At 56.6% G+C, this 26,496-nt stretch overlaps 1 protein-coding gene across 2 annotated transcripts in view; it reads right to left on the bottom strand.

Annotated features, from left to right (window-relative positions):
• SLC7A5 (solute carrier family 7 member 5) overlaps positions 1–26,250 on the bottom strand; it is a 36,734-nt gene extending 10,484 nt beyond the window's left edge. For both annotated transcript variants that reach the window (XM_063111768.1, XM_063111769.1), the window contains exons 1-3: positions 25,609–26,250; positions 12,065–12,190; positions 824–929 (exon numbers count right to left, since the gene is read on the bottom strand). In XM_063111768.1, coding sequence (XP_062967838.1) covers positions 824–929; positions 12,065–12,190; positions 25,609–26,149 — 773 coding nt within the window. In that variant the 5' untranslated portion in view covers positions 26,150–26,250. The remainder of the gene's footprint in view (positions 1–823; positions 930–12,064; positions 12,191–25,608) is intronic.
• Between the last annotated feature and the right edge of the window lie 246 nt (positions 26,251–26,496).

Genomic DNA, 26,496 nt, shown 5'->3' with positions numbered 1-26,496 from the left:
AGAGAAAATGACGCAGAACTCAACGGGGAGAGCCCTCCTGTGAGTTCTGGGTCGGGGACAAACTCCTCTGCACACCTGAGTGCCCCTCACTCTTGGTCTCCTGAGGGGGTCCTGTGCCTGCCAGGCTGGGCAGCTGGTGTCTGCCCTCCTGACTCTGCTCTGTCCTCTTCAGGGGCAGCCAGGCCCACCCTAGGCAGATGCAGAGCCTGGCCTGAGCAGGACCCCACCCTACAGATTTGCTGTGTGCAGCTCAAGCACTCTGACATCCCCAGTGAGCAGCGAAGGCAAAGTCTGGGCTCCAGAGCTTCTGGGGTTAGGGGCCCCACAGGGAAAGAGGCTCAGAGGGTGGCCAAAAGGACCTCAGAGCCGGTCTGCTCACCTGCACTGGGCATCAGACGTGGGGCAGTGACCTGGCCCTCTCCAGGGCATCCCTGCCCCATATGCCCTACCTTCCAGCACTTTCCCCACCCACTCACCACGCAGCCTGAGAGCAGGGGCCAGGGCTGCGGACCAGAGGAGAGCTGTAGGCAGGACCCGGCTGGGGGAGGCCCAGCTTTTTAAGCCCAACTGCTTCCCGTCAGTCAACTGAGGTTTATCTACTGGCCACCTGCTCAGTGGCTGAGACACGGAGCTGAAATGGGCACCAAGGGCCACTGTGGGCGCCCTAACCTGCTTTTTTGGAATGTATGTGGCTTGGAGCATCTCTGTGAGATGGTTCCTGGCCCTCCATACCATCCACTCTCTTGAATTGCCCTTGGATGGCCACGAGATTCAGGATTTCTGGTGCGTCCCCAGGCCATGGTGCAGATATTCCAGGACTTACCATCCTCCGTAGGCAAAGAGGCCACTATACAATGCCAACACAATGTTCCCCACGTCCAAGTTGGTGCCTTCAAATGAGAACTTGGGATCCAGATTGGACACGTCACCTGGCAAAGGCCAAATAAACAAAAAGGAATGCTGGGTTACAGGTCACGCCACAAGTTCTGGAATGTTCCTGGAGCAAAATACCATAACACACAAAAATGAGAGGGTAAAGGCTTTTCATTTCAACAAACCAAATGCACCTGCCGAACCGCCTGACCCCCCACATGCTGGACTTGTTCTGGGGCGGGGAACAGGTGGGTGGAGGGAGCGCCATCGTTGACTGTGACCTGGAGGAACATGTCCCCATCAGAGGCCCTGGGTCCCCAGGAGGGGGGGAAGCAGCTCTGCAGACTGGACCCCTACTGAAGACAGTCCCTCAGCCAATTTGAGCACCGGCTGCTGTCTATACAGGGGAGAACTGGTGGCTGATGCAAGGCTGTCTGCTTCTGCCTGGGTGCAGGTCAAGAGGGAGGGGCCGGCAGCCTGGTCACCTTCAAGAACATTCCCCACAGACCCTGTGACGCAAGCATCAAGGTGGTATGAGGTGAGGGACCTAGGTTTGTGTCTTGGCTGCGACACTATGTGCTAAGAACCCTGGCTTCTCACTGTGCAAGGAGATCGGGACAGATGGCTGGGGAAGGACCCCGGGCCTCCCTGGACCACGGTGACTGTGCTGTCAACTGCAGCCTCATAAGAGAATAGGCTGGCAGAGCCTGGGCACAGGAAGCAAGGCCAGCCAGCCTCTGCTCCATCTCCACATGGCTTCCCCATGTGGCTCTGCGCAAGCCTCTCTACTTTCCCTTCTAAGGATGTTGTCGTGGACTTAGGGCTCAAATTACTCCAGGATGATCTCATTTCAAGATCCACACCTTTGTCAAAAACTCTTTGCCCCAACAGGGGCACTCACGTTCACAGGCTCTGGTGATGAGTCTTCTAGGGCCACCATTCAACCCAGCAAGTAAACATCATGGGAGGGGGTGTCTCAGAAAGGTCACTGGGCTGCGGCGACAGTTTCTGGCCCTTTGGGGGGCTCAGTTATATCATCTGTGAAATGGCCCCAAGTATGCTCAAGCCCAGAAAAGACTAACTGATTAACAAAGCCAGCCTGACAGTGGATGCTGAGAGGCACAGGCGGGGGTCAGGCGGCCGGCTTTCTGCTGACTTCAGGTTGCCCAACCCAAGAGTTTTCAGTTTCTGGTTCCCAGGGCTCTGGGCCGCCAGGGCAGCCCAGCATAGACACTTGCCTCACAGATTCCAACATTTCAGGAGAACTTGAAACAAGATGAAAAGTGCCAACAGGAATGAAGGCGCTGGTCACCCCCCACCCACACCACCTTGCGCACACGGGGAGTGGTAGGCACGAGCTAAAGTCTCGGTCAGGCTGAGAACTGCTGTTGATTTGGGGACTGTTTCTAAGGGACTGCGTGCAGCTGTGAATGGAGGGGTCTGTGCCCCATTCTACTAAGGAGAACGGTCAGGCTGAGATATGCTACCTCAGTCCAGGTCACCCTGGGAGCCCAACCATGGTGACTGCCTCGGTGGCCCTGGAAACATGGCAGGGTGGCAGCAGTCAGGAGCTTCGGCAAAACCTTCAAAGGCAGTGCAGGCTCTCCTATGGCAAACATCGCAGTGGGGGCCCTCCGAGAAAGTGGACGAGTTCCTGTTCTGGGTCACTTTCTTATGGTGTTCAGGGAGTGAAGCCCCAGAGCTTTTCTGTCCTAGGTGCTCCAGGTGAGCCCAAGCCTTTGACCTTCAGCCTGAGCTGGCGGTGCATGGGGGTTCCGTGATGCCCACCCACCCCCAGATAAGGCCGTGGTCTCCCGACGAGAAGAACAGACTCCAGGCCTGCTGCCATGTGATCTGTCCCGGGTCCTGGTCACACACTGGTTGGCAGGCTGGGCTTGACCCTGCAGGTCTGGGATGGGAGCAGCACAGGACAGAGCCCTCTGGGCTCCCTCCCACCTGCTCTCCTTTGGAGTGTCCTGGAATGTGCAGCGCCTTCACATGTGCAGTGCCTGCCCTGCCCCAGGGCCGTGCCCTCAGACTTCTGCTGGGGAGTATCTGTCCTGTAAGTGGAGAAACAGAGGCACGGGCCATCTGCTGGGGCATGAGACCCTGCTTTCCCGCCGTGTCATTCATGGTGACCAGGGTCCCCACCAGACATGTTGACCCCCAGAACCTGGCCTCTGGCTTTCAGTCTCGTGAAGACAAGGGTGGCATCTGATCACAGCATGGGGGTGGCTAGCTGTTTTTGCTGAGGATAAAATATGGGGCTTGAGACGTAGCGTGAAGTTTTTTAGGCAGGAGCCAGCTGTGGTCAGCCTCGAGGCCTGCTAACTTTATGCTTTCATGATGGGGGGCATCTGTGCCAGATCTCTCTCAATCAGCCACCTGGCTTCTATTCCCAGGACAGGTGCAGCCAGGGCTTACCCACCTGGACCTCCATAGGTTTAGACTGTCTGGGGCCTCACTCCCTCTCTGCAAAGTGCTTGGAGCCCCTTGGAGGAAAGTAGACGCCCAGGCATAGGGAAGAATGGCACCCCCAGACCATGCAGCCTTGAGCAAAGCTGCATGGTGGGGGAGGGTGGGAGGGCAGGGGCCATTTCTCTCTGTCAAGGATTTGGCTATTTGGGGGCCCCCAACCAATCTACCTCAAGTCTCTCTGTGCTGCTCCCCATTCCCACCAGAAATGGAGAGGAGGGCGTGCAGTGTACAGAAGTGCCTGTGAGCTGCCCTGTAGGGAAGCCGTGGAGCCTGGCCAGCCTCAGGCCACATTGGACACCAACCCAGCATGGGAGGCCTGCAGCTTTGCTGGGCCCCCGACTAAATGTGGCCAGGCAGGCTGTCCCCTTCTCTCTACAGAGTGGGAGCCAGGTCCTCTGGCCCAGTGCAGTGACTTGGCCTGGACTCCCCCCAAGAGCTGTCCCTGTGGCTGGCACAGCCTAAGGGGGCCCAGGGCTCTGCCTGCCCCACCATCCTGCTCTCTAGCAGCTCTGCTCAGGGTGACCTGGAGCTGGGGAGGGTCCTGCCTGCTGGTCTTAGAGCAGCAAGACAAAGCAGGGAGGTGGCCACACTTGTCCATTTAAACCAGCACAGGGGCAGCTACTCTGTACCTGGCCCTGAGCTGGCCACTGGGGAGGAGATGGAGGCATACACCTCCTGGGAGAGGATGCTGCCATGTGCCACCCCCACACCACAACCAGGGGACATTTGGCACTGCCTGGAGATATTTGAGGTTGTCATGAATGGGTGGGGGCAAGGGTGGATTGACATCTAGTGGTCAATATCCTGCAATGCACAAGACACGTGCCCGCCAGCTGTGCCGGGGGCTCTCGAGAAGAAAGGGACTGGCATCTGGCACGAGCCCACACTCCCTGGGCACAGCAGGGCCAGCTCCTCTCGGCCTTCTCAACCCCAGACGCTGAACTGAGACTCATCCTCAATTTAGCACAAAGTATCAGGCACAGGACACAATCTTTGTCCTCAAGGAGCCGATAGTGAGATAGGGAAGACAGGTGGGAAAAGAATCACCACGAACAGAGTAGAAAATTGGCAGGAGTCGGTGGAGACATGAGCGTCCTGGGACTCGGCACGAAGCTGATGGTTCCCAGCGCGTTGTGGGTCCCCACACCACCCCGCCCTTCTTGGGGGGCTTTTCTGCACAGCTCAAAAGCCTCCTCCCCCCTCTCTGGCCAAGTGGAGGCAGCAGCCCTATCTCAGGGTGGATCCTGGCCCTCAGCTTGCCCACAGCTGGCATCCTCCTCAATGGGGACATCATGAAAACTCACATGCACCAGACGCTGATAGTGCCTACAGATTGCAAACACCAGCGCAGCCCTGGGAACCCAAAGTCAGCTCCTGGCAACCAGGTGCCCTCGAGAACTGGTTAATTGCGGTGGGCCTTGGGGACATGATCTCAGGAAAACTGGCCCAAATCCTCATGTCATGGAGATATAGCCACGGGAACCATCCACCCAGGGGAGGGGGAACTCCCACCCTCAATGACAGAGGCCCCCACGGCCGAGCACTCATGGGAACAGACCAAGAGCCAAGCTTCTCCCACTGGGTGACACGGCCAGCCCTTTGGCTCCTGACTCAGAGGACCAAGGCTCCCCTTGGCCACTGTATCCCCTGAGACCTCGCCCGGCCCTATGTGCATAGGGAGGGAAAGGCCTGGCCCAAAGCTCACAGGGCCTCTCCTGGGCCCTAGGCATGGGGAAACCCCACAATCTGGAGAAAGTGGAGGGCCCTGAGCCAGCCGCTGGGGCTGGGAAGCAGCTAGAGAAAATTCCAGAACCTCAGGGCTAGCCAGGCCTCACCCAGACCACAGGCATACCTCCAGGGACTGGGACTCAGGACACACTGACCACAAAAGTCCTTCCTCAAATAGGGGCCCATCTGCTGTGCTGGAGCATCTGTCTTCCAACCCACTTCAACCCTCTGGGGTTCAAGGTGGTTGTCATGTAAGTCATAGAGGGTGTTGAAGAGTGTCCCCCAAAATCCTTGTCCACTCAGAACTGTAGAATGTGTCCTTATTTGGAAATATGGTCTTTGTAATTAGTTAAGGATCTTGAGATGAGAGCATCCTGGATTTAAGTGGGCCCTAAATCCAGTCATGTATGTCCTTATAAGAGGCAGAAAAACACAAGTAGAAGGACGACGGCCATGTGATGACAGAGGCAGAAACTGGAGCCATGTGGCCACTGGCCAAGGAACGCCTGGAGCCACCAGACACTGCAAGAGGCAGGCAACACCTTAGTCTTTGGACTTTTGGCCTGCAGGTCTGGGAGAGTATGAATGCCTGGTGTGGCACCGCAGGATCACACAAGCAGACAGGCTGACCTCGCAGCCTTGCTCCACCCAGGCAGCCCGCAGGGTCTCCACTCTGTGCCCCACGCTCACCATCAGGACTCACAGCAGCTGGGGCCTCCACCCACTTCCCAGTCACTGGCCAAGTGAGCAGCCTCAGGCCTCTCATCTGTAAGACGGGTGACACATGGCCAGTGCTGGCGACTCCAGGCCCTGCGGGTTGGCGTGCCGCGGCACTGCTGCCCTGTGCAGGCTCCAGGAGAAAGCGCAGTGACTGCCACACAGTTCCATCCAAAGCCTAGGGCCTTCCTGGGGGCTACATCCCGGGCCACTCTCTCCTTGTCTCCAGTTTCCAGATGCCTGTTTTGCTCTGGCTCTGTCTGACGTCTGGGAATGGTGATGGGGCAGGAATGTGAGCTTGGGGGGTTCTGGCTGAAGCCAGACAGCTAATGTCTGCTGTGGTGCCCATCTGTATTTTAAACTCTTGAAGGAGCAGCACTTCTGCTGTGCAATTAGCTTTGGACCTCAAATCCAGGCTGGACAGTCCCCCTTTTCCAACACACAGGATGTGACAGTCCCTGAGACTGTCCCTAGCTCAGGGCTTGCTTGTGATGGACGTGGAACCAAAGCACAGGAAGCTGGCTTCACTCACCCCCATCGGCTCCTGCTGCCAGCCTGGCCTGGACAGCCTCTGTCACTGCGTCCGAGCCCCAGGCTGGGAGGTGAGGCAGCGCTGGTGGAGCCAGCTCCTGTGCTCTGGCTCCACGGCTGAGCGTGGCACAAGCAAAGTGTGCGATTTGCAGAGTCCTCCCAGATGTGGAGTTGGCACAGAACCATGGCAGGGGGAGGACTCACACGGCATCAAAGAATAGCCAAAGGAAAAAAAGCAAGCACCCCCATTGTCCCTCCATCAACCACACATCCTGCAAGGTGGCACAGAGGCTCCATGGGCCAGGCCGACGCCACTGAGCCACTGCTCTGGGCATTCAGTGGGCAGATCCATCTGGGGTGAGGGCACTGAGGCCCCTGGGTACGGCAGCCTACCTGGCCTAGCGTGACACTTCATGTCACAGACAGATGCCCTGAAGCCCCCATAAAGAGGAGGCTGGCCTGGGCGCTTCCCTCCCAAGTTTGCTTGGGCAGCACTGGGCTGGGCTATTTGGTTTTCTCTCTCAGTTAAACACACCTCTGGACTCACTTGGGATTCGCTGTGAGGGCGCACAGCCTGCCCTTCTTCCTGCCGGCAGAGCAGTGCCTGAAGCTCAGGTTCTGCCACGGACTGACTCGTGTTCCCCTGACCCCCAGCATGGCTGTACTTGGACATGAGGCCTCTAAAGACAGTTAAGGGTAAGTGGAGGCTTAAGGGTAAGGCCGTGGTCCGAAAGGATTGGTGTCCTCGTGGGAGGAGAACCCAGACAGCATGTTCTCCCAGCCACGTGAGGACACAGTGAGTTGGCGCTGTCCGTTAACTAGGAGCGGGTGCTCCCTGGAAACCAGCCCTGCGGGTACCTGGACTGGGCCCTAGCACCAGACCACTCTGACCTGAAACTGTCCCTTTCCCACTCTCAACCTCGCAGAGAGCCAGCAGGAGTTGGGGCGTGAGCTGCAGAAAGGGCAGTAATGTTAGGCTTCTGGGGGGTGCCTCTTCAGGTCCCCTCCAGAACCTTCCATGGCAATGGCCTCCCTGTGCCAGGCACTCAGTGTGCCTTACCTCCTTCCTGTGAGGGACAATCATGCATCCTCCAGGGAGGACACCGGGGCTCAAATGAACCGTCCCCGTCAGGGCGTGGAAGAGCTGGGGTCCCAGGTGGGCTGCAAGTCCAGCTCCCGCCCTGCCCTGTCTCTTGGGGAGGGCCACACAGGGTTCCCCAGAAGTCCACGGACCCAATCTGGGGGTCGGATAGCAGGCTGGGCTCCGAGTCCCACTGAGGCACCTCGAGGATCCTGCCTGGGGCCCTCTGGGGCCCTCCAGCCACCACGCTGCTCTGCTCAGCTAAGGGTCACGGACACACGCAGGTGGAGTGAGGCCCGCAGAGCAGGTCCTGTGGGGCTACTCAACTCTACCCCCCAGAGTCACAGACGGCCGAACTGTGGTAAAATCTGTCCCTAGTAGAACATGCTTGTGCTTGTCCATGGTCACTGCCCAGCATCTGGGCACGGAGTCGTGGCTGAGATAGGCCTTTAGCAGAAACACCCACCCTGGGCTGGATGCCCACACCAGGAAGGAGGGCACAGGACAAGGCCGAGATGGGGGCTGAGGCTGGACGTCACACTGCAGAGGGGCTGGGCGGGAGGCCACTGCAGTGCTGGTGAAGTTCTGAAGACAGCACAGTCAGGCGCAAGTTGGCCTCTGCCTGCGGCCTGATCCTTGGCTGCTGCGCAGGTGACCACAAACCGGGTAGCGTCCACGGCAGACACTGACACTCTCACATCCCTCTGCTGCTCCCTGGGTACTGCCCTTCCCATGGTGTCGTGGTTGCCACAATTTTACAGAGAAGGAAACTGAGGCTCAGGAAAGCTGAGGGACCCTCCTGAGATGAAGGTCTCCTTGTGGGCCTAGTGTCCTGGGCCATCTGGGAACTTTCCCGGCAGCCTCTGCTGTGAGGACTCTGACACCCACACAGACCTCCTGAGAGCAGACAGGCTGCCGCCCCTGCGGAGGAGGCCACCACCACAGGAGCTTCCTCCCTGCACACTGTGCTGTGGTCATAGGCTGTGTGGAGTCAGCCCGGCCCACTGCTCAGCAGCTGCAGGACCAGGGCGGGCAGCCCCACTTCTCTAAGCTCTGGGGGCCTCATCAACCTCAGAAGCAAATGAAAAGAACCGTTTAGACACTGCAAATCAGGCTCCTGCCACCCAGCCCCGCTGGCACACTGTCACTCACTGCTGGGACACGGAGATGGCCAACATGTGGCCAGGAAGAGCCTCGCTCAGGACTGCAGAGCCCCCATGTGACTGGGCGATCGGGGGATGCTCAGAGTGGGGGTCTGAGCCCTGGGCAGAGGAGCACTCTTCCTCCCACAACCTCCTGGCAGCCCAGACGAGGCGAGATTCCTATCCTTTGTGTGGACAGAGCAGAGGGCAGATCATGGGGGAGGAATAACCTTAGGGGCGCAACGTGGAGGAGGGAAGGAAGGCACTTTCATGGAGCCTTTTCATCTGTGCAACCACCCAGCCCCACCTGTAACTGCTCAGGGAGAGGCGAGCTTGCTGCCCAGCAGAAACACAATGGGTCCCACTGTGTGTCCTCCAGGAAGGCCTGGCCACTGTCACTATGCAGAGAGAAGAGCCTTTCACAGCCCACTCCAACAGAGGCAAAGGACTGGTCCCCACTCGTCTTTGGGAACAGTCTGACCGTGGGGCCATGCCTCTTCTGCAAGTCGTAGGTGAGGGACGTGTGACAAGAAGAGAACACAGCAGGGGGAGGCAGCCCATCTGCACACAAGCCAGCCGGAGTCTCTGCCTCGAAGGACCGGGGCCCTGCCGCCAGCTCTCGACGTGGGGACCGGGCAGGCTGCCCAAGGGCTCCACACCCGGCAGAGAAATAAAACTGGATAACTGCTTTGAAAGAAAGGGCTCAGCGTTTGAACAATGTGTCCTGTAGAAGCAAAGGCATTCATCTGGGAACAAAATAATCTCCTGAGGAAAAACAGGAGACAGGAATTTTGCAGACGCTGCACTGTATCCCAAAGTTCAAAAAGCAATTAACGGGGGTGGGGAGTGGGGCAATGTTTTCAATGGCAAACAGAATCTCAAACATATTACGTATTCACGTAGAACAAAAGCTCTTTGCTGTCCCTGCTGAAATCTGTTTTTATAAAAATCCCGTTCCCCCTCCTAAATTCCTCATCTGTCTTCATCTAATCACAGCAGTCCAACAAACACCTTCCCAAGCGAAAAACCTACCAAGCAACACATTTTCTGGCTGAACAAAGTCTGGCAGGTGCAGGATGGATTTTTTTCTTCTGCCCAAAAATGAGTCCTGACCTGCCAAGCTCTCCATGAGGAGGGGGAGTTACTCAGCCCTGGCCACCTCCCCAGCAGTGGGTCCTCACTCTGAGTTCCTAGAGACAAAGCGAACGGGATGCAGCAGAATCGGGGATTCCAACCCCAGCCCTGCTCATGGGGCTCTTGGGATGTGCTTCACGTGCCCCCAGCTGATTCTAAGGATCACTAGCCAGACGCACGTGTGCAAGATGAGGTCAAGTGCTTGAAGCTGAGACTTGGGCCACCGTCCAGAGTCACCTGAGAATGACGACAGGACACCCGCTAATGCCTGCTGGACAGTTACTAGGTGCCAGGCGTGAACTGAACGCTTTACACAGGTTAACGTATTTAACGAAGGTAACCTGGCCCGAATCACCCGGACGTGTGCTTCCACTTTGCTGGGTAGCACAGACCAGCACTGTGGCTTCCCTCTACCCCCCGGGGGCCACGCAGGGCAGGTCTGCAGCTCCAAGTTCCCCAACTAAGTCCTTAACGGTGCATTTCCCTCCTGGGCTCCAATGAAGGTTGTGGACATGACTTCTCAGATAAACTCTGTCCATAAAGTGAGGTGCCCCATGTGGCCAGCAGGAGGGGAGGGGAGCCAGGCTGAGGCCAGACATGTATCACAGGCAGAAGCCCCAGAGTATGCAGGAGGGTGGGCCACAGGAGGGCGACAGCCGCTGAAGTGCGGGCCTCATGCTGGAGAGGAGCATAGTGTGTGCTCCCTCGGCCTGCATGGGATTCTGGAAGCAGAAGTGCACACAGAAGATGGAAAGGGCAAGGGCAAGGGCAGACCCAGCCCAAACCCCAGCTCGCCTTACTAAAGACCAAGGGTCCTGCCTCCAGGAGCAAGTGACTCAGGCTGGGAAAGCTGCTGTGTGCCACAGCCCTGCCCTGCTCTCCACAGCACAGACATGGGCCCTGGTGTCCCAACTGACCCCCACGACCGCACCAGGATGGGAGCCTTCTCTACAGCAGCTCAGTGCCTGTCTGCCGAGTTGCAATAACCAGGATCTGCCTGGCCCCTGGTGCTAGGACCTGAGTGACAGCCCCAATAATTCCAGGGCCACTGGAGCTCCTAGGTGAAGTGGACTGGCCAGGGTCCCGTGGAGAGGAGCTGGCCAGCTACAAGAGTAGAGACAGACTGAGAAAGAATTACAGACAGAGGTGGCAGAGCTGGGCTGGAGGAACGGGGCGGGGCCTCCTCACTTCTGCAACTGTGCTGGCCAAAGGCTGAATCGGTGCCCAGAAACATGTGTCCAAAATGCCTGAACAGGGGACTGTGTGGTAAGCTGCAGCTCGTTCTTCCCATGGAACACTGCACATGTGGAAAAGAATGAGGCAGGTCAGCAGGCAAGGACACAGAAAGAGCTTCAAAAAGTTCATGGAAGAACTTACATTGTCTCTTAATTCAATTTTTCTATGAGCTTTTTGAAGCACCCTCATATGTGTGTATGCTGGGTGGGACATTTTCTACATATTTTCTATTTATTCCTACCAGCAGCCCCAAGAGAAGGCAGCCAGGGAAAGAGGCTCAGAGAGGGTAAGTGATTTCCTCAAGGTCACTCAGCATATGACCAAACCCTGGTTTATCCAGCCTTAAAACCCACAATCCTAACTTGGCCTCTGGATGTTAATGGTGGGCACGCCTGAGAGGTGGGGTTACAAGAGATTTCTATTCAATTTCTTATGCCTATCTGATCTTTTATTTAAATTAAACAGAGAAGGAAGATGGTGTTCCTTGTTCTGCAAATGGGGCAGCACCTGCAGGCCTAGTCCCCAGCTGAGCCCCCTCCCACCTCTGCCACACCCAGAAACTCCAACAAGAACGTTCCTGGCAGCATTTTCCACAATAGCCAGACATGTGAAGATAACCCCACACCACCCACAGAACGATGAATAAATCATAGCATGACAAGAAACACAGCCCAGCCACGGGAGAGCACACGCCACCAGTGATGTCACACAGTGAAGCTGACACCAGTGGCAGAAGAAGTCAGCATGCTGGGCGAGAGCCCTGCTGGGGCTGGAATGTGCTATGTCCTCTCCAGGTGTGGTTGAGATTTGTTGACTGGGCACTTAAGACCTTCGAACTTACTGTGTAACAAGCAAGAAGTTGCAGGGCCCCTCTGTCGTGCTCACTGTGTGTCAGGCCCCTAGGCCCTCGACACAAGCCCCCAGAAGCATGCAGGGCTCCCTGCCCATGTTGGGGCCAACTGAACTTGCTGGGCAACCTTCCCCAAGAGGGGAAACGTGAAGCCCACCGTGCAGCAGCTGGGCACACAAATTGAGGGGACACAGAGCAGGTGCCAAGTGCCATATCAGGATCCTGAGCCTCGGCTGCTTCAGGAGCCCCAGGCATAGTCTAAAGGGTGCTGGCGGGGTCCCTGGCCACACTCACCCTTCCCAATCTGGACGAAGCCAAGCAGAATGATCAAGGCCAGCGCCAGGAGCTTGGCGGCAGCGAAGGCATCCTGGACCCGTGTGGCAGCCTTCACGCTGTAGCAGTTCACGGCCGTGAGCAGCACTGTGGGGACAGAAGGCAGGCAGTCACGACAAAATTCGGTTATTACCTAGAGCAGGCGCAGCAGGGAGAGGAACCTGCCAGTCGGCAGGCTGGGCTGGGGCCAGGGCTGGGCTCGAGCAGAAGCTCCCCCATTCCTCCCACACCCCTTCTGCAGTTTCTGGTCTTCTCAGGCCTGTTTTGATAAAGTAAGCTGTTCTCCATGTCCAGGGTAAAAGGGTGACAATGTCAAACTCCCTAAACAGCTGAGATCTCAGGTGTCCCTGGGCTGTCATAAAAAGTTTCCTTTTATTTGACTTTTTGGTGGCTGGCCAGTACAGGGGTCCAAACCCTTGACCTTGGTGTTACAACACCTCACTAACCAACTGAGCTAACCAGCCAGATCCTAAGGGTTTTCCCTCAAGATGAATGGATGTCAGCCTCCTAAGGGACTCTGTCAAAATCACCTTCCTCCCTCCCCCACTGCACTTGCTGCACACCTGGGGTCCCTCCTGTGAAGGCTGGTCTCTGAGAGCACTGTCCTCAGACTCGGGTTAAAGAGGCCAACCTGCCGTCTGGAGGATGGCCACGCTCACCTTTCTCACCTGCTCAACATTTCACCTGCTCATGTGATTCCAGCACAGCACTAGCAGAGCTGTGAGGGTGGGCCCTTTCTCCAAAGAGAATCTCCCATTGAATCTGACAGCCAAAACAGATGAGTTGGTGTCCCGTGTGCACAAGTCTCTGACAGCTCAAGCAGCAATTCTGACTGGGCCTAGACAGGGCTGCAGGTGAGCGTGTGTGGACACGCCCGAGACCCCCCAGCAAGCCGTGACGCTCAGGTGGGCTCGGCCAGCACAGAAATCTGCACACGCTCTCCACCCTGCTGCTGTGTCAACAGCTCATGTTGACAACAGAAGATGGCTTCCACCATCACACAGATGTCTAAGCAGCTCCACAGGTAGTTGGAAACCGCCCCGCCCTAGAAGGAGCTGTGATGGGGACTGGCAGCACCAGCAGGAGACTGGGGGGCCGGGCACACAGATGGCCACTAAGACAGACCAACAGATGCTCCCAGATGCTAGCAAGTCCTGCCCAGGCCCTGGTGAGACCCTAGCCCTGAGCCAAAGTGGTGTAAGGGAGAGGGGGTGTCTTGTTGAGATGTGGTGTGCAGGAGACGGCGGCGTTACACGCTCAGGGCTCTGCTGAGAGCTGGGGCTAAACACAGCCTCTCTGCAGCTTAAGATGAAACAAAACGATGTCCATGCAAAGGCAGGGCTACACTGCACCCGTCGCTTCCTGCCACGCTATTCCCTACTCATCCGTGCTTGCAGCTGCAGAATAGCTGTGCTGAAAACACCCTGTAACCCCCAGCGCAGTGACCTTGTCAGTCGCTTGGAGTATGTACACCCCCAAAATCAGCAAAGGCTCCAGCCGGGGACCTTATCCCCAATCAGCACAGCGCCCCTCCATAGCCCCCGCACCTAATGCTTCCCAGGAAGGCTGCAGGAAGGTAAGAAAGCCTGCGGGTCTTAGGCTCACCTCTGCTCTTCCCAAGGGAACTAACACTCAGAAAGGCCAGGTCAACCCAGGCCCCGTGCACTTAAGGTGGCTTTCCGCCAGCTAAGCTAATTACAACTAATTTCAGGATGCGAGGAAATAAATCCACACTAATTAACCAGAGGAGACCTGACCTTTCAGGCAGAACAGGAAGCCCCTCCCCCACTGTGCTGGGGACAGGACAAGCCTGTCTCATGTCTGCTCGCCTCTCTCAGAAGTTGACCGGCACCTTAATAACCACTCCCTTTTCTCTTTACTGCTCTGTGTGTGGCTCCAGCTGACCAAGACCACACACCATGCACTGGGAAGGTCTGGTTGGAAAATGCTTGGAAGTGGTTGTTTTAGCCGCTGCTCTAACATGAGACACTTGGAGCCTCCCCAGCACGCCCCCCTCCGAAAGTGGACAGAGTGGGGGACCAGGAGGAGGGCTAGTCACATAATTCCCTCTTCCTGGGGCTTCTCCCCAGCGATGTGGAGATGCTTCCAGCCAGTGCCTTCTGGTCCAGCCCCAGGCGGCCAGCCAAGGGCCTAGTGCTGACGCAACAAAGCAGCAGGTGCCGCTTGGCTTGGCCCCGCCCCCTGTCACATGCGCTTCTGCACTTCCGTGTTCAGTAAGGGGCTGGAGGCTCCATCACCCGCCCATTCATGTCCTGGGAGGGGGCACTGGAGGCTGCCTCGCCCGCCCTTCTGCTGCTGCTCCGGAGGCTCAGCCCCTGCCTCTCTGCTCCAGCTGCCGTCTGCTGGGGGTCTCCCCCATTCCAGACGAAGACACTGGGGGCTCCAGGAAAGGAAGCAACTTGCCCAGTTGTCCTCAGCCCTGGACTGTCCTGTGCTGACGTCGTGCTGGGCGATGACGCCATCGTGGCTGTCACTGGAGGCAGGACAGAGATCAGGGCCCCTCCTGAGACCCAGCCCAGCTGCTCTGGGCCTAAAAATGTCCTGAGCCCTAGCAAGTGCCCAGCGGAAAGAGAACCAGCAGGTGCCAGACCACTGCCACATGGGCCGAGCTCCTGCTTAGGTCATGATATAAAAGTCCACAGACCATGCATAGCTCAGGTGGAGCTGCAGCGCCACAGTTGGGGGGGACTGAAACCATCACAAAACAAAGGGGGCTTTAGAATACTTATCTCTTTTATGAAAAGGACTGAAATACACAACGGATGTCTAATGTACATCAATTTTGGACGCTGAGTAAACAAGGACTTTATTATATTCCAGTGTTTCTTTTTCTAAAATTTCAAAATGAAGTATCATCTTAAAAAAATGAATGAATTCATCTGGACCCAGCGCCCTTTAGCCTTAGCAAGACTGGTCAGCATCAGGGAGGTTGGGAGCTGGGTTTGAGTCTCAGCTCCCCCACGCTGACAAGCTGCCTGACTTCCTGGCCTCAGTTTCCACACCTGCAGCTGGGAGGCGGTGGCTCGGGCACAGAAGACTCAGGGTTAACTCACAGCCCCCACAGAAGGAGGAGAGGCAGGAGAAAGCAGCTGTGCCGCAAGCAAGAACAAGTGGGGCTGAGGACAGGCACACGGGGCCCTTTGGAGGTTGCCTGAACCGGCACCCCCAGATAAGCATGGCTGTGCTGGCTAAAGGCAACAGCTGGGGCCACGCAGATAAGGCCAGCGCCCTGCCTGCGTGCAGACAGCCAGGGCAGGCCGCAGCGGGGACGCTTCCTTCTTCAGGTCTGTGTCTTCCCCACCCAGGTCCTGCTGCACCATGAAGCCCACAGCCCACCCAGAGGCTGGCAAAGTCCCCACAGCTCAAGTGTGATCCAGGAGCACTGCCTGCCCAGGCACCCCTCCTCTGTTGGGGGCTCCATTTGCACTCTTAGCACCCCCAGCCCCACCTGGGTCAGGTGTTTGGGCCACCAAAACACCATCATTTTCTGGGTGTCTTGATGACAAGACACACTGCCCCAGGAAGGAGGGAAAACCCCCCAGCAACACCCAATGCCACCACCCATCGTGGCCAGGCCCAGGACACCTGGTTGCATTAAAGCTCAAATTTCACTCTTGTCCTGGCTAACCAGCAACATCACACATGTCCAGAGAGTCACGGGAAGGAGCTAGGGACAATGGCCAGTCCACCAATGCTTCAGCAACACATTAACACCCACTGGCTCAGGGTGGGGGTGTCTTAGGGGAGGCATGAAGCTCCGCCTCGCTCCATCCTGCCTCCCTGTCTCTGGGGTGGGGCCCCCAGGGATGCCGACTTCATAAGAGGGTGTGAGAGAAGATGCTCTGGACAGGGGGTGGGGCGGTGCATACACAAACCACTGAAACACACACACTTTACTTGCAAAACATGCAGCTGGCCTTGTCCTGGCCCCCAGCCTCTCCCTTTTGAGAGGGGACCATCAGAGCAGCACTCGAAGGCTCTGGGAGCCTGTGCCCCTTCCCTTCCTGACCCAGCAGAAACTCTGACCTCCATAGAGTGAGCCCAGCCCTGGTGTCACACTGGCATCTCAGTCTCGGGGGCCTGTCCCACCAGGACAGAAGGACAGTTGGGGGAGGGGCAGGTAACAAGCATGTCCACTTGGGACACAGAGCAAAGCCATGGAGCCTGGACCCTCCCACCGTTCCCAGAAAGAGGCTCCTCAACCATGTCCACGGGGCAGCAGCAGCAGTGACCTGTTGGGCCACAGCTGGGTGGGAACCCTGCAGGCCTCCCCACAAGTCCCAATGCCTGATCTTCCCAAGAACAGTTACTAGGTACAGGACCATCGATTGATAAGGCCAGCCCGTCCATGATGAAAATCCTCTCTCCAGGCCTGAAGCCACTCCCCAGCCGCTGTCCCGCCTGTCCGGCCCCTAGCTGGACAGAACCACGGAATCCAGCTCTGAGCAGCAGCTCCAGCACTCGGCCTTGGGCCTGTCTGTAAATGGCTGCATGCGGGATGCAGGCTCAGAGTGCCTGGCCCTAGGGCACACCATTTTGTCCTTTCTGACCCAGTAAGGACAGAGGTGCTGCTAACATGCAGCCCGGACTTCCACAAAGGAGTCTTTTGTAAAAAGGTGCTTTCTGGGCGTGGTTTTCAGTTCTCAATGAAAAGGCCAGTACGTGGAGCAGAGACCCCTGCAGCCTGCGAATAGCTGTGCTGCCTCACACAGGGGGCCCAGCTGTCAGACACTTGGGCCGCAAGGATCGTTTCACCCAGAACTCTACAGCAGCACCGCTATTTCCCCGCAGGCCCCCAAGACAGCACAGGGGAAGGGGCAGGCAGGCTGTGCTGCTTCCAGGAAGCTCATCCAGCCTGGTGTCCGGGGTACACCCAGTGCAGCAGCTGGCACTGGGCCCGAGAACAGCACCAGCTGACCACTACGACCACAGCTGGCCCAAGACCTGGGCCCAACAGGCAGGCAGGCAGCCAGCCAGCCAGCCCAGCCCAGCCCAGCCCAGCCCAGCCCACTGACACTCCGAGCCTAGCCTGGCACCTGTCAAACACAACACTTGGCACTGACCCTGGAGCCCTGTCTGCAGGCACTGCAGGCTACCAAGGATGGCATCGTCCAAATCCATTCCATTCACACAGGGGCCCCAAATTTAGTGGGGGCCCACAGCACATGGGGCTTACTAAAACCAGCACCACCCTGCCCGGCCCCTTGAAGTCTAGAGGTACTCTGGACTGGGGCGAGCCCCCACCTTCTCCACTCATGGTCAGCCTCCCCTCCCCCACAAGCCTCCATGGTCTCCCCTGTACCCCCCAGCACCAATTCACTTCTTGCTTTGAGCTCTCTTATTCCTGCTGCTCAGATGGGGTCACTCAAGCTCACTCACACTTGAGAGTGTGTCAGAACTCCCGGGAACCTATAAGAACAGACTCAGGGAGGGGACCCCCCAGAGCTTCTGACCAGGCAGGCATGGGGTGGGGCTGAGAGTCTGCATTCGGCCAAGTTCCCAGGGAAGCTGCTGCTGCTGGTCCAGGGTCCCACGTGCAGACCCAGAGGGTGACATCACTACCGACAATCACCACTGACAAGGATGACTGCACCTCCAGAACCAGCCCCTGCCCTATCACCTCCCCTAGGTGAGACCAGGACCTCTAAATAGTCTGGAAAACTGAAGGAAAATGAAGCAATTCTGGGGCAGGGAGTTGTTCAGATGGGACCCAGAGGTTGCTAGAAGCGGAAGAAACTTCTCCAGTCCTGATGCCCAGTCTTTGCAGAGAGGCCACTCCTGCAGGACAGGCCAGAATTTCCATCCAAACGGAGACACTGACCCTCCCGCCTGGCTCCCCACCTCCACTTCTGACTTTCTGTGAAAACAAATTATTAATAGGCTGACATCACATCTCCAAATTACCTGTAACCAGCCCTCAAACACATTTCCATATTTTTCCATTTTTAACCAGGGCTGAGTTATGCCTGACCACACACAGTCCCTGCTGGCATGGGGTGGAGGTGTTGGCAACTGTCTGGAAACAGAGATGACACATTCATTTCAAAACACACCAGAAAGAGGCAGATTTAGTAAACTCTGAAATCAGTAACACCCTGAATCCTGAGGTAAGTAGGAAAATCCGCAAACAGTGACTTTACTTACGGGGTTCTGAAGTGAGCGTCCTGGTGGATAAAGGTTTCCTAAGGGTCCTGGCTCCAAGAAACAGCCAGAACAGAAGGAAGGAGACACCCCACCCACCAGCTCTAAAATCAGTCTGTGGGACCTCAGGCAAGTTACCTAATATGTCTGAGCCTCTGTTTCCTCCTCTAATAAACAAGAATGCAGGTGCCTGCTTTACAGGTGAAATAACATGCAAGCATGTTCTATGGCACCCTACTGCTATTACTAACATGACAGGTCAGTGCAGCACGAACACCTTCAGAGGACAGGTGAAGCAGCGTGTGGAAGGGGTAAGGAGTCCCCTCCATCACCAGCAGAGCCTTGCACATCTATGGCTTGGAAAACCCGCCTCCAAACCCTCTGTTCCTACGAAGCAGAAAAAAAGAGAGAAACCCGATTCAGTCACAGCATCTTGGGTGGGGGGGTGGATTTTGTAGCATCCAGTCCAATAGTTGGGGTAAACAGAATTCAGAGAGGTTGTCCAACTTGGTGAGAGTCACACAGCAGTTCCTGGAGAGTAGAGTGAGGACACCCAGTTCTCCTAAATTCCACTTCTGTGCTCTGGCCACTTGACTGGGGTTTTCAACACTTGCTGTCCAAGGGGAGCACAGACCCTGGGGGCTGCCACCCCTCACTTAGCTCACAGTCCAGCTCTGGACAGGGGGCCTGCCTTCTTAGCTATTCCATCTGAACAGCAGGTGGAAACAAATACTGAGCAATGAACTCGCTGAACAGGGGTGCATTTGGGCTTAACCAGTGCACAACCCATGCATCAGGTCGGGGGCTGTCCACAGTCACCATCAGGCCCTGAGGGTGAGGTGATGAAAGCTGGGACAGATGCCCTGGGCTGAGGGGAGCTGTCAGTGCTGAGTTTGAGTGGGGCCTGAAGCATCTCAGGAAGAACTACCAGGGACTGAGGCCGGGCTGAGAAGGCGTGGATGCTACTGCACGGGTGCTCCTTCCTGCCAACTGCTCCCCTCGCCAGGCTGGCCTGACAAGCGTTTGATTCCTGGCCCCTGCCATGACTGGCAGCTGACTACCAGGACCTCTGCAGACACGGCCTGCTCCCCCCCCCAGCCCTCTCAGCTCTGAAGCACAGCCCCAGGGAGTCCAAGTGCCCAGTCCTGGGTCGCACAGCTAGAGGGTGTCACAGAATTCAAGAGCCAGAGTCAGGCCCACTCAGGCCTTCTGCAGCAGCCTTGGGCCCTCTAGCCAACTAATGCTGATGGGGTCCCTGAAAGGGGGCAAGGTGAACACACAGCTCCAGGAACACTCAAGCTCTGCAGCCTGACCGTGGTGGGGGCAGAAGCCCACACGGGCCATGGGCAGTTGGTTCAGACAGGGACGAGGCACTGGGCTGGAAAGGACTGCAGTGGCCTCAGTTCTGTGTCAGCTCCACTTTGAGCAGCTCACACTTGACAGGGTCTCAGCAGTGACAGATGTCGGCCAGCCCCAAGGTCAGGGTGACTCAGCAGGGATCAGGTTGCAGCCAAGAGCCCGAATGGGAAGTCGGTACTAATTCTTCACATAGCCAGCAAATCCTGGCACACGGGAGAGGTGGGCAAGGCCCAGAAAAACTTCCCTGCCTGGGGGCAGGTCTCATGTACAGGGATGTGGGAAATAGATGTTCCCACACTTTGAGCCTCCCTATGGCACACAGGTGCTGATGGTCACCTGCGGAGCCCACCTTCCTGAGCAAGAATTCAGGATGCTGCTCGGATCAAGGAAGGAGCTGCTGGGTGCTGGGTGCAGGCCCTCCCATCGGAACGGGGTGGTGGAGGAAGGGGGCTGCCATGGGGTCTTGAGGGGGTGTGCCCACTGCTGCAGACAGCATGCACAAAGACTGGGGTGGGGGCAGGTGTGCTCTGGGCAGCTCCCCACAGCCAGCAGCACAGACGAGGCTTGGGGTGGTCACCCTTGCTGGGGGTGCAGAATCCTGCAGCTCCTTGGAAGGAGAGAAGGAGGACAGGAGGACCACAGAACAGAGGTGAGTGTGTCAGGCCATGGCCTCCTCCAGGGGCGCTTCCAGGGGTGGATGAAGAGAGCTATCAGCCAATATCGCCCTGGAAACTGATTTGCAGAGTGAAGATTTTGATAGAAAGATGCAAGGTTTCCTGGACGGCTCTCCACAGGAAGCGAGAGAAGCACTTGATAAGGAGTCCAGAACACAGACAAACCTCTGATCCACCCATGACTTCACCCTGACTGATAGGACCACCTGGATGTGGTGATGGATGCTGTCCCAGACCCCTGGCATCCACCCCTCCCCAGAGACGCACCATGTGCTCCACAGGCCTGATAATGAATGAAGGTTCAGCATGCAGGCAGGGGCCACAGCCCTGAGCTCACAGCCTACCCCAGACTCAGTTTCCCCAGCTGTAAGATGGGATGGTAACACCGATTTCAAAGGCTGGAGCACAGTATGTGAGAAGAGGTGGAGTCCAAGCATGAGCCATGCTGGGGGCCCACTCTCGGGGGTCGGCTCTTAACCCAGCCCAAGGTCTGCGGGGTCTGAGAACCCCACTGTTTTGTACCTGTGGGTGGGAAGGCGCCTGGTACGTGTTTCTGAGCAGAGATTCTGCACATTCTATGGGAATATCAAAAGGGCCTGTGACCCAGGGAAAAAGGGTTAGAAACTCCCACTAGTGTCTCCTGTCTATCCTGGGGTCATGTGCTTCAGTGAACTACCCTGATGGGCCTCAGCCCCAAATCCCATGACTCAGCATGACCTGCTCAGGCACCAGCAGCACTTTCATGGCTGGCTGGGAAAGTCGGATTTCGGTGCTAATCGCCAGGCTATTGTCTGCACTGAGCTCCCCGGCTTGAGTTTCTGGGGTCTGCCCAGCTCCCTGGAAACACTGAGTGAGGGTCCCAGCCATGGCGGCTGGCTGATGTCCCAAAACCCAAATGGGACCAGGTTTCACGTGGGACTGGGTGAGAAAAGGGCGTGACGGTGGTGGACGCCCCTCAGGCGGCTTGAAGACCCAGGGGGCAAAACGTTCACTCTCTTGCTCTGGTCACAGCCCCAACCACCCTCACGTCAGCTGACCATGGCCACCCACAGCCACCGGAACCCACCCCCATGGCCTCAGCCCTCCAGGCCCTGCATCCTTCTTCAGTGCCCGGCAGGGCCAGCTGCGGTGACGTCTGTACCCTGGGTGAGCCACGTCACCTCAACCCAGAGCTCCGGGACAGGGAGACACAAGGCATTCACCTCTGGTTTTTCTCTCCAGCCTCTCACTCCTTCCTTCTTTTTATTAAATGAGAAGAGAGTTCTGGGGCTGGTCAACGTTACAAGCTAACAGAAGACAAGGGCAGTGTTGAGAACAGCAGGGATGACCCAGGCGCTGTACACACTAAGTACATCGTGGCCTAGAATCCTCTTGAATACCCAAGCAGGGCTGGGATACCCCACACCACAGACACAGAAGCTGAGGCTCAAAGGGTCCCAGTGGATTTCTCGAAACAGCACCCAGGTTGCTGTTGACATGACGCCAGGTAAGAAATACTCAGGTCATGCGACGCCAACTGAGAATGGCCACCACGCCAGCCCACGCTGGTTTAGGAGGCCCTGCCCAAGTGACAGATGGGTGAGCTGTGCTCCAGGGAGCCTCAGTAGACCCATCACCACCTCCCACGAGAAGTCAAAGAAGGGTCCCCAGCCTCCAGCAGACCAGAGCCCTGCAAGACTGATGGGTGACCTTGGATGAAATGAGCAGCAAGGCCTGGGTAGCTGTCCCAGCAGGCAGGTCCTATCCTCTGCCCAACTGGGAGAGGGAGAGGAGGGTGGGCTACTTCTGCTTTCCACGTGGCAGAATAGCAGTCTGTAGGCCACTCCCCTGACATCTACAGGCTTGGGTAAGTGATCACGACTCAGCAGAGGGAGAAGCGAGCCTGTCCCAACCCCGTCTTCCACTACTCCCTGGAGATGAAGGACCCCCCCCAGGCCTGCAGCTGTTTTTTGGAACCAAAACAGCTCCCACTCACTTGAGAGCCTGCCACGGGCCATGACCTTGTACCCTCATGCTGAGCAGACACTACTACACCTACTGCAGAGAAAGCTGCAGCCCAACGAGGTTAGGTAAACTGCCCAGTCAAGCCCTGGCCCAGCGAGAATCTCAACCCGTCTGTGTGACTGCTGCTGCTAAGATAAAACCTGGCACCCCTTGGATTTCAAGTAAACACTACCAAGTTTTCACTAAGCAATAAACAACCCACATAAACCTACTCTCATACTAAATCCCACATGGCCATCGAGAAAGATTTATCATGCTGGCTTCTCTCACTTTCATGACTGATGAAAAACATAAACACACTAAATATATGCTATGAAGGGACCTCATCTCTGAATTTTGAATCCAGACCTACCAGAATGGGATCTATTTCCGTTTTTACTGTCAGAGGAACACTGAAAACACCAAAGCCAAGCCATGTTCACAATATAAGTTTTAAAGAGCAGAAAGAAATTTTTTGTGGGACATGACCAGGGGACTGAAATGAGAACTCTGCTCTGGAATCCACACCTCCTGTGCTGTCACCAGGCCTTTTCCTGAGGCAGCCTCAGAGGCGGGCCCCTGACAGCCATCGTGCACCCTGCACCTTCGGTAGGATCAGGCTCCAGAAAGAACAGGGTAGAGTGATCCTTCTCTTCCTAAGGGGAAATTCTGGAACCCAGCTTTATGCATGATCATTAAAAAACAGTAAAACTTTCTGTGGCTTTTCATGCCTCAGGAACAATGTCCACAGGCCTCAGGATGGCGCCTGAGGCCAAATGTCCAGGCCTTTCCTTCACACCCTGAAGGGCCATCGGCCCAGTGGTCAGGCCTCCAGGCTGCCCCTTGCCACCTGCTCTAGGACTTCTCGGATGCCCCCTACAGGGGCAGGGTCTCCCCCTCCCAGGACCTCCTAGCTCCTCTCTAAGCCTGAGAAAGAGTAAACCCTGAGTCGGTTTGGAGTTCTACCAACCCTAGGCCGGAAGCGTGGCACTCACTTGTTCAACTGAAAGGGATCCTAACCAACGTCAGTCAACCCTCTGGGTCTGAGCACGTTGGCAAGGCCGTATTCATTCTAGAAACCATTCCAAGGTTTTGCCTACTTGGGCCAAAATGGACAGTTTAAAGCTATTTAAAATATTTAAAAGCTCTATCATTACAAGAAAAGTCCATGAACATGCGACTGAGTATAGCCTCTTTGGAAGGCACTCTGGCTATCAAATTAGAAACCACACATCTTTTTGCCATTTGCGCGAAGCTGGGAAACTCCAAATGCCCTCCACGGGGGCTGCAGAGGGCAGGCTAGGCACACTTGTCCATGCACGTACAACGAAGAAAGAGTTGCTTAACCCTAATCTAGCATAACGCTGCAGAAACACGGCAATACCATTTTAGCCTTAAAAAAAGGGGGGGGGGAGAACAAGTTGCATGTTACGACCCAGTTGATATTTTAAATTAGCCAACTAAGTATGTTTAGCAGAGAAAGCTCTAGAAGTACCAGTCAGCCATGGAAGTGGGGGTGGAACAGAGGAGGAGGAACATGGCCCCATGCTCTGCTCACCCAGCGTCTGCAGGGCTTCAGTGCTTACGTGATAATGTATTCATGTGTTAACTGTTTTCATATTAGAAAGAGAAAACTAGAAAACCCTCCATCCTAAATCTCCCTCCTGTTAACGGGCCAAAGTGGCATTTTCCTCAACTTCCTCCCGGCACTACCAGGAAAAAAAGGCCCGGTACACAGGTATCCGATTTTAAAGAGCACAGGCCCTTTAAAGATATTACCTATGTCATTACATACTAGGATAAAACATTAAATAGCACCTAGCAATGATGAGCACTGGACAAGTAAAATTCTCCTAATGACAAAACAAACAAAGTAATCTCCGCTTTAAAGACCTTTTCCTTTCCTCACTCAGCCCAATGCGTCATCCCATAAAATCTTCATCTCCAATGTTCAACCAGAAGATGCAGGTTTCCCCAACTCCCGTCCTTAGGAAGGTCAACAGTGGCTATGACTATTCCTAGATTTGGACCAAACAAAGGTTTCTGAAGCTGAGACCCACACCACTGAGACTCCCCTTTAAAAGGGCAAATATCATGACATGGTTGCTATTCAGGGTCCCAGGAAAGCTTCTGAGCTTAGTCTGCCCTCTGCACTGAGTTCACAGAACCTGTCTCAACTTTCCCCATGCTGCACAGCGTGGCTCCCAAATCCAGCAGCACCAACAGGTATTCCTAGACAGAAGCCACTCCAAGTAATTACACATTCCCTTGAATGTCATGGCTCATAACCCAAAACTATAAATTTAGCCCTGCTAGTCCTGTATTTGAATGCACTATCAAGATTCAGGTAGAACCTTAAAACAGGTGGCAGCTCTTAAGGCAAATACTAGTAAATAAACCTAAGTCTTGGATGCCCAGGACTCCAATGTAAACTTTGAAAGCAGGACACTTCCAAGAGACTGGCCAAGGCATGAGCTTGAGAATTGCCAAAAGCCCCCCCCCATCACATGACATGCAGTACAAACTATTTTTTCCCCCTGAAATCCCAGGAAAAAACTGTTTTGCAAAGCAACAGTTCTCTCTGGCCTGGTGAAGTACACCCCAGCTCTGTCCCCACCAACAGTAGGGATGTGTGCCCAGTGGCTGCTTCTCGGCACAACTTGGGACCATCAAGCCCAGCCACCCCCAACACACACACAGACTTCATTTGCAGCCAAGCTGCCCTCCTGCACTGCTGAGCAGCCTTCAGGGGATTTGACACTGCTTAGCCTGAGCAAGCAACAGTCATTTCCCCACGCACTGTGTTCCTATGAATTAGCTCGTGTAACTGATTCCTGACAGGCTAGTTTGGACAACAGAAGCAAGTAATCTTTTTTTTTTAACTGCAATTTCCTTCTCCATAACCAACCAATTAGTAACTGGAGCTCAAACAGGAAATTGGCTTAGGCCCTCCATGTGGGTGCCTTGCAAGAAGCAGGGAATACTGCTCAGCCAGGGCCAAAGGAAGGCTGGCGCTTGCTTGAACGGCTTAAGTCCTAGTGGGTTAAGGGGGACGGTGGAATGCCCTCTGGAGGGTCAGGGCAGGGACCCTGCTGTCTGTCTCACTGCAGCTTTCATTCCCGGGGCTGCCCGGAGAGTGTAAAGGAATGAATGAAACACGTGGTTCTGGGTGGGACCAGTGACCTTAGCCTAGAACTAACTGCAGGGATGGTCCAGGGATGCGGGGAGGTAGGAGGTGGCCATCCGGGGAGGCAGGAAGGTGGACTCCGGGGATACGGGACCCGGGCACGCAGGACCCCGGGAGCCCCGGCCCGGCCCCGTACTCACGCACGCAGAGGCAGGCCACGAGCTTGGCGGCCTCCTCGGGCACCGGGCAGGTGGGGAAGAGCGGCTTGAGCAGGTAGGTGGCGAAGACGAGCGCCACGATGTACTGCGAGGAGGGCCGGATGATGAGCAGCTCGATCCAGAGCTTGAGGAAGGCGGGCAGCGAGCCGTAGACCTCGAGCATGTAGGCGTAGTCGCCGCCCGACTTGGAGATGGTGGTGCCCAGCTCGGCGTAGCAGAGCGCGCCCACGATGGAGAAGACGCCGCACACGGCCCACACCACCAGCGCCAGCCCCGGCGAGCCCGCCTCCTTGAGCACTCCCGTGGGCGTCACGAAGATGCCAGAGCCGATGATGGTGCCCACGATGATGGCCACGCCGTTGAGCAGCGTGATGCTGCGCTGCAGGGTCACGGCCTCGCCAGCGCCCCCCGGGTCCGCGCCGTCCGCGCGTCGCGCCGCCAGCATCTTCTCCCGCGCCTGCCGCTCCTCCTCCGCGGCCGCCGGGGCCGCCGTTGCGCGTCGCTTCGGGCCCTCGCCCACCATGCTCGTCGCCCTGCGCCGGCCGCTCTGGCCCGGCCTGGGACACGAGGTGAGCGCCGCTGACTAGCAACTACGGATCTAACACCGCCCACGCCTCCCACCACCGCCGCCGCTGCGTCAGTGCGCGTGCGCCCTCACCGCCACCGCCGTTTATGCTCGCCCGCCGGCAAGCCCCGCCCCGTCCTGCGCTGCCGATTGGTCCCCCCGCCAGGCCCCGCCCTCAAGGCCCCGGCCCCCAGCCCCCCGCCCGACTCCGAGCACGTGGAGCCTCCTGCAGGGCCGGCGGGCCGTTCCGTGCCCCACGTGGTTCTGGGAGGCCTAGGCCCCACCGCGCCGCCCTGCGACCTCCT

This window comes from Cynocephalus volans, chromosome 10 (assembly GCF_027409185.1).
Source record: "Cynocephalus volans isolate mCynVol1 chromosome 10, mCynVol1.pri, whole genome shotgun sequence".
NCBI lineage: Eukaryota > Metazoa > Chordata > Mammalia > Dermoptera > Cynocephalidae > Cynocephalus > Cynocephalus volans.
The sequence above is the reverse complement of the archived record's forward strand: the minus strand, read 5'-3'. Positions and strand labels throughout refer to the sequence as shown.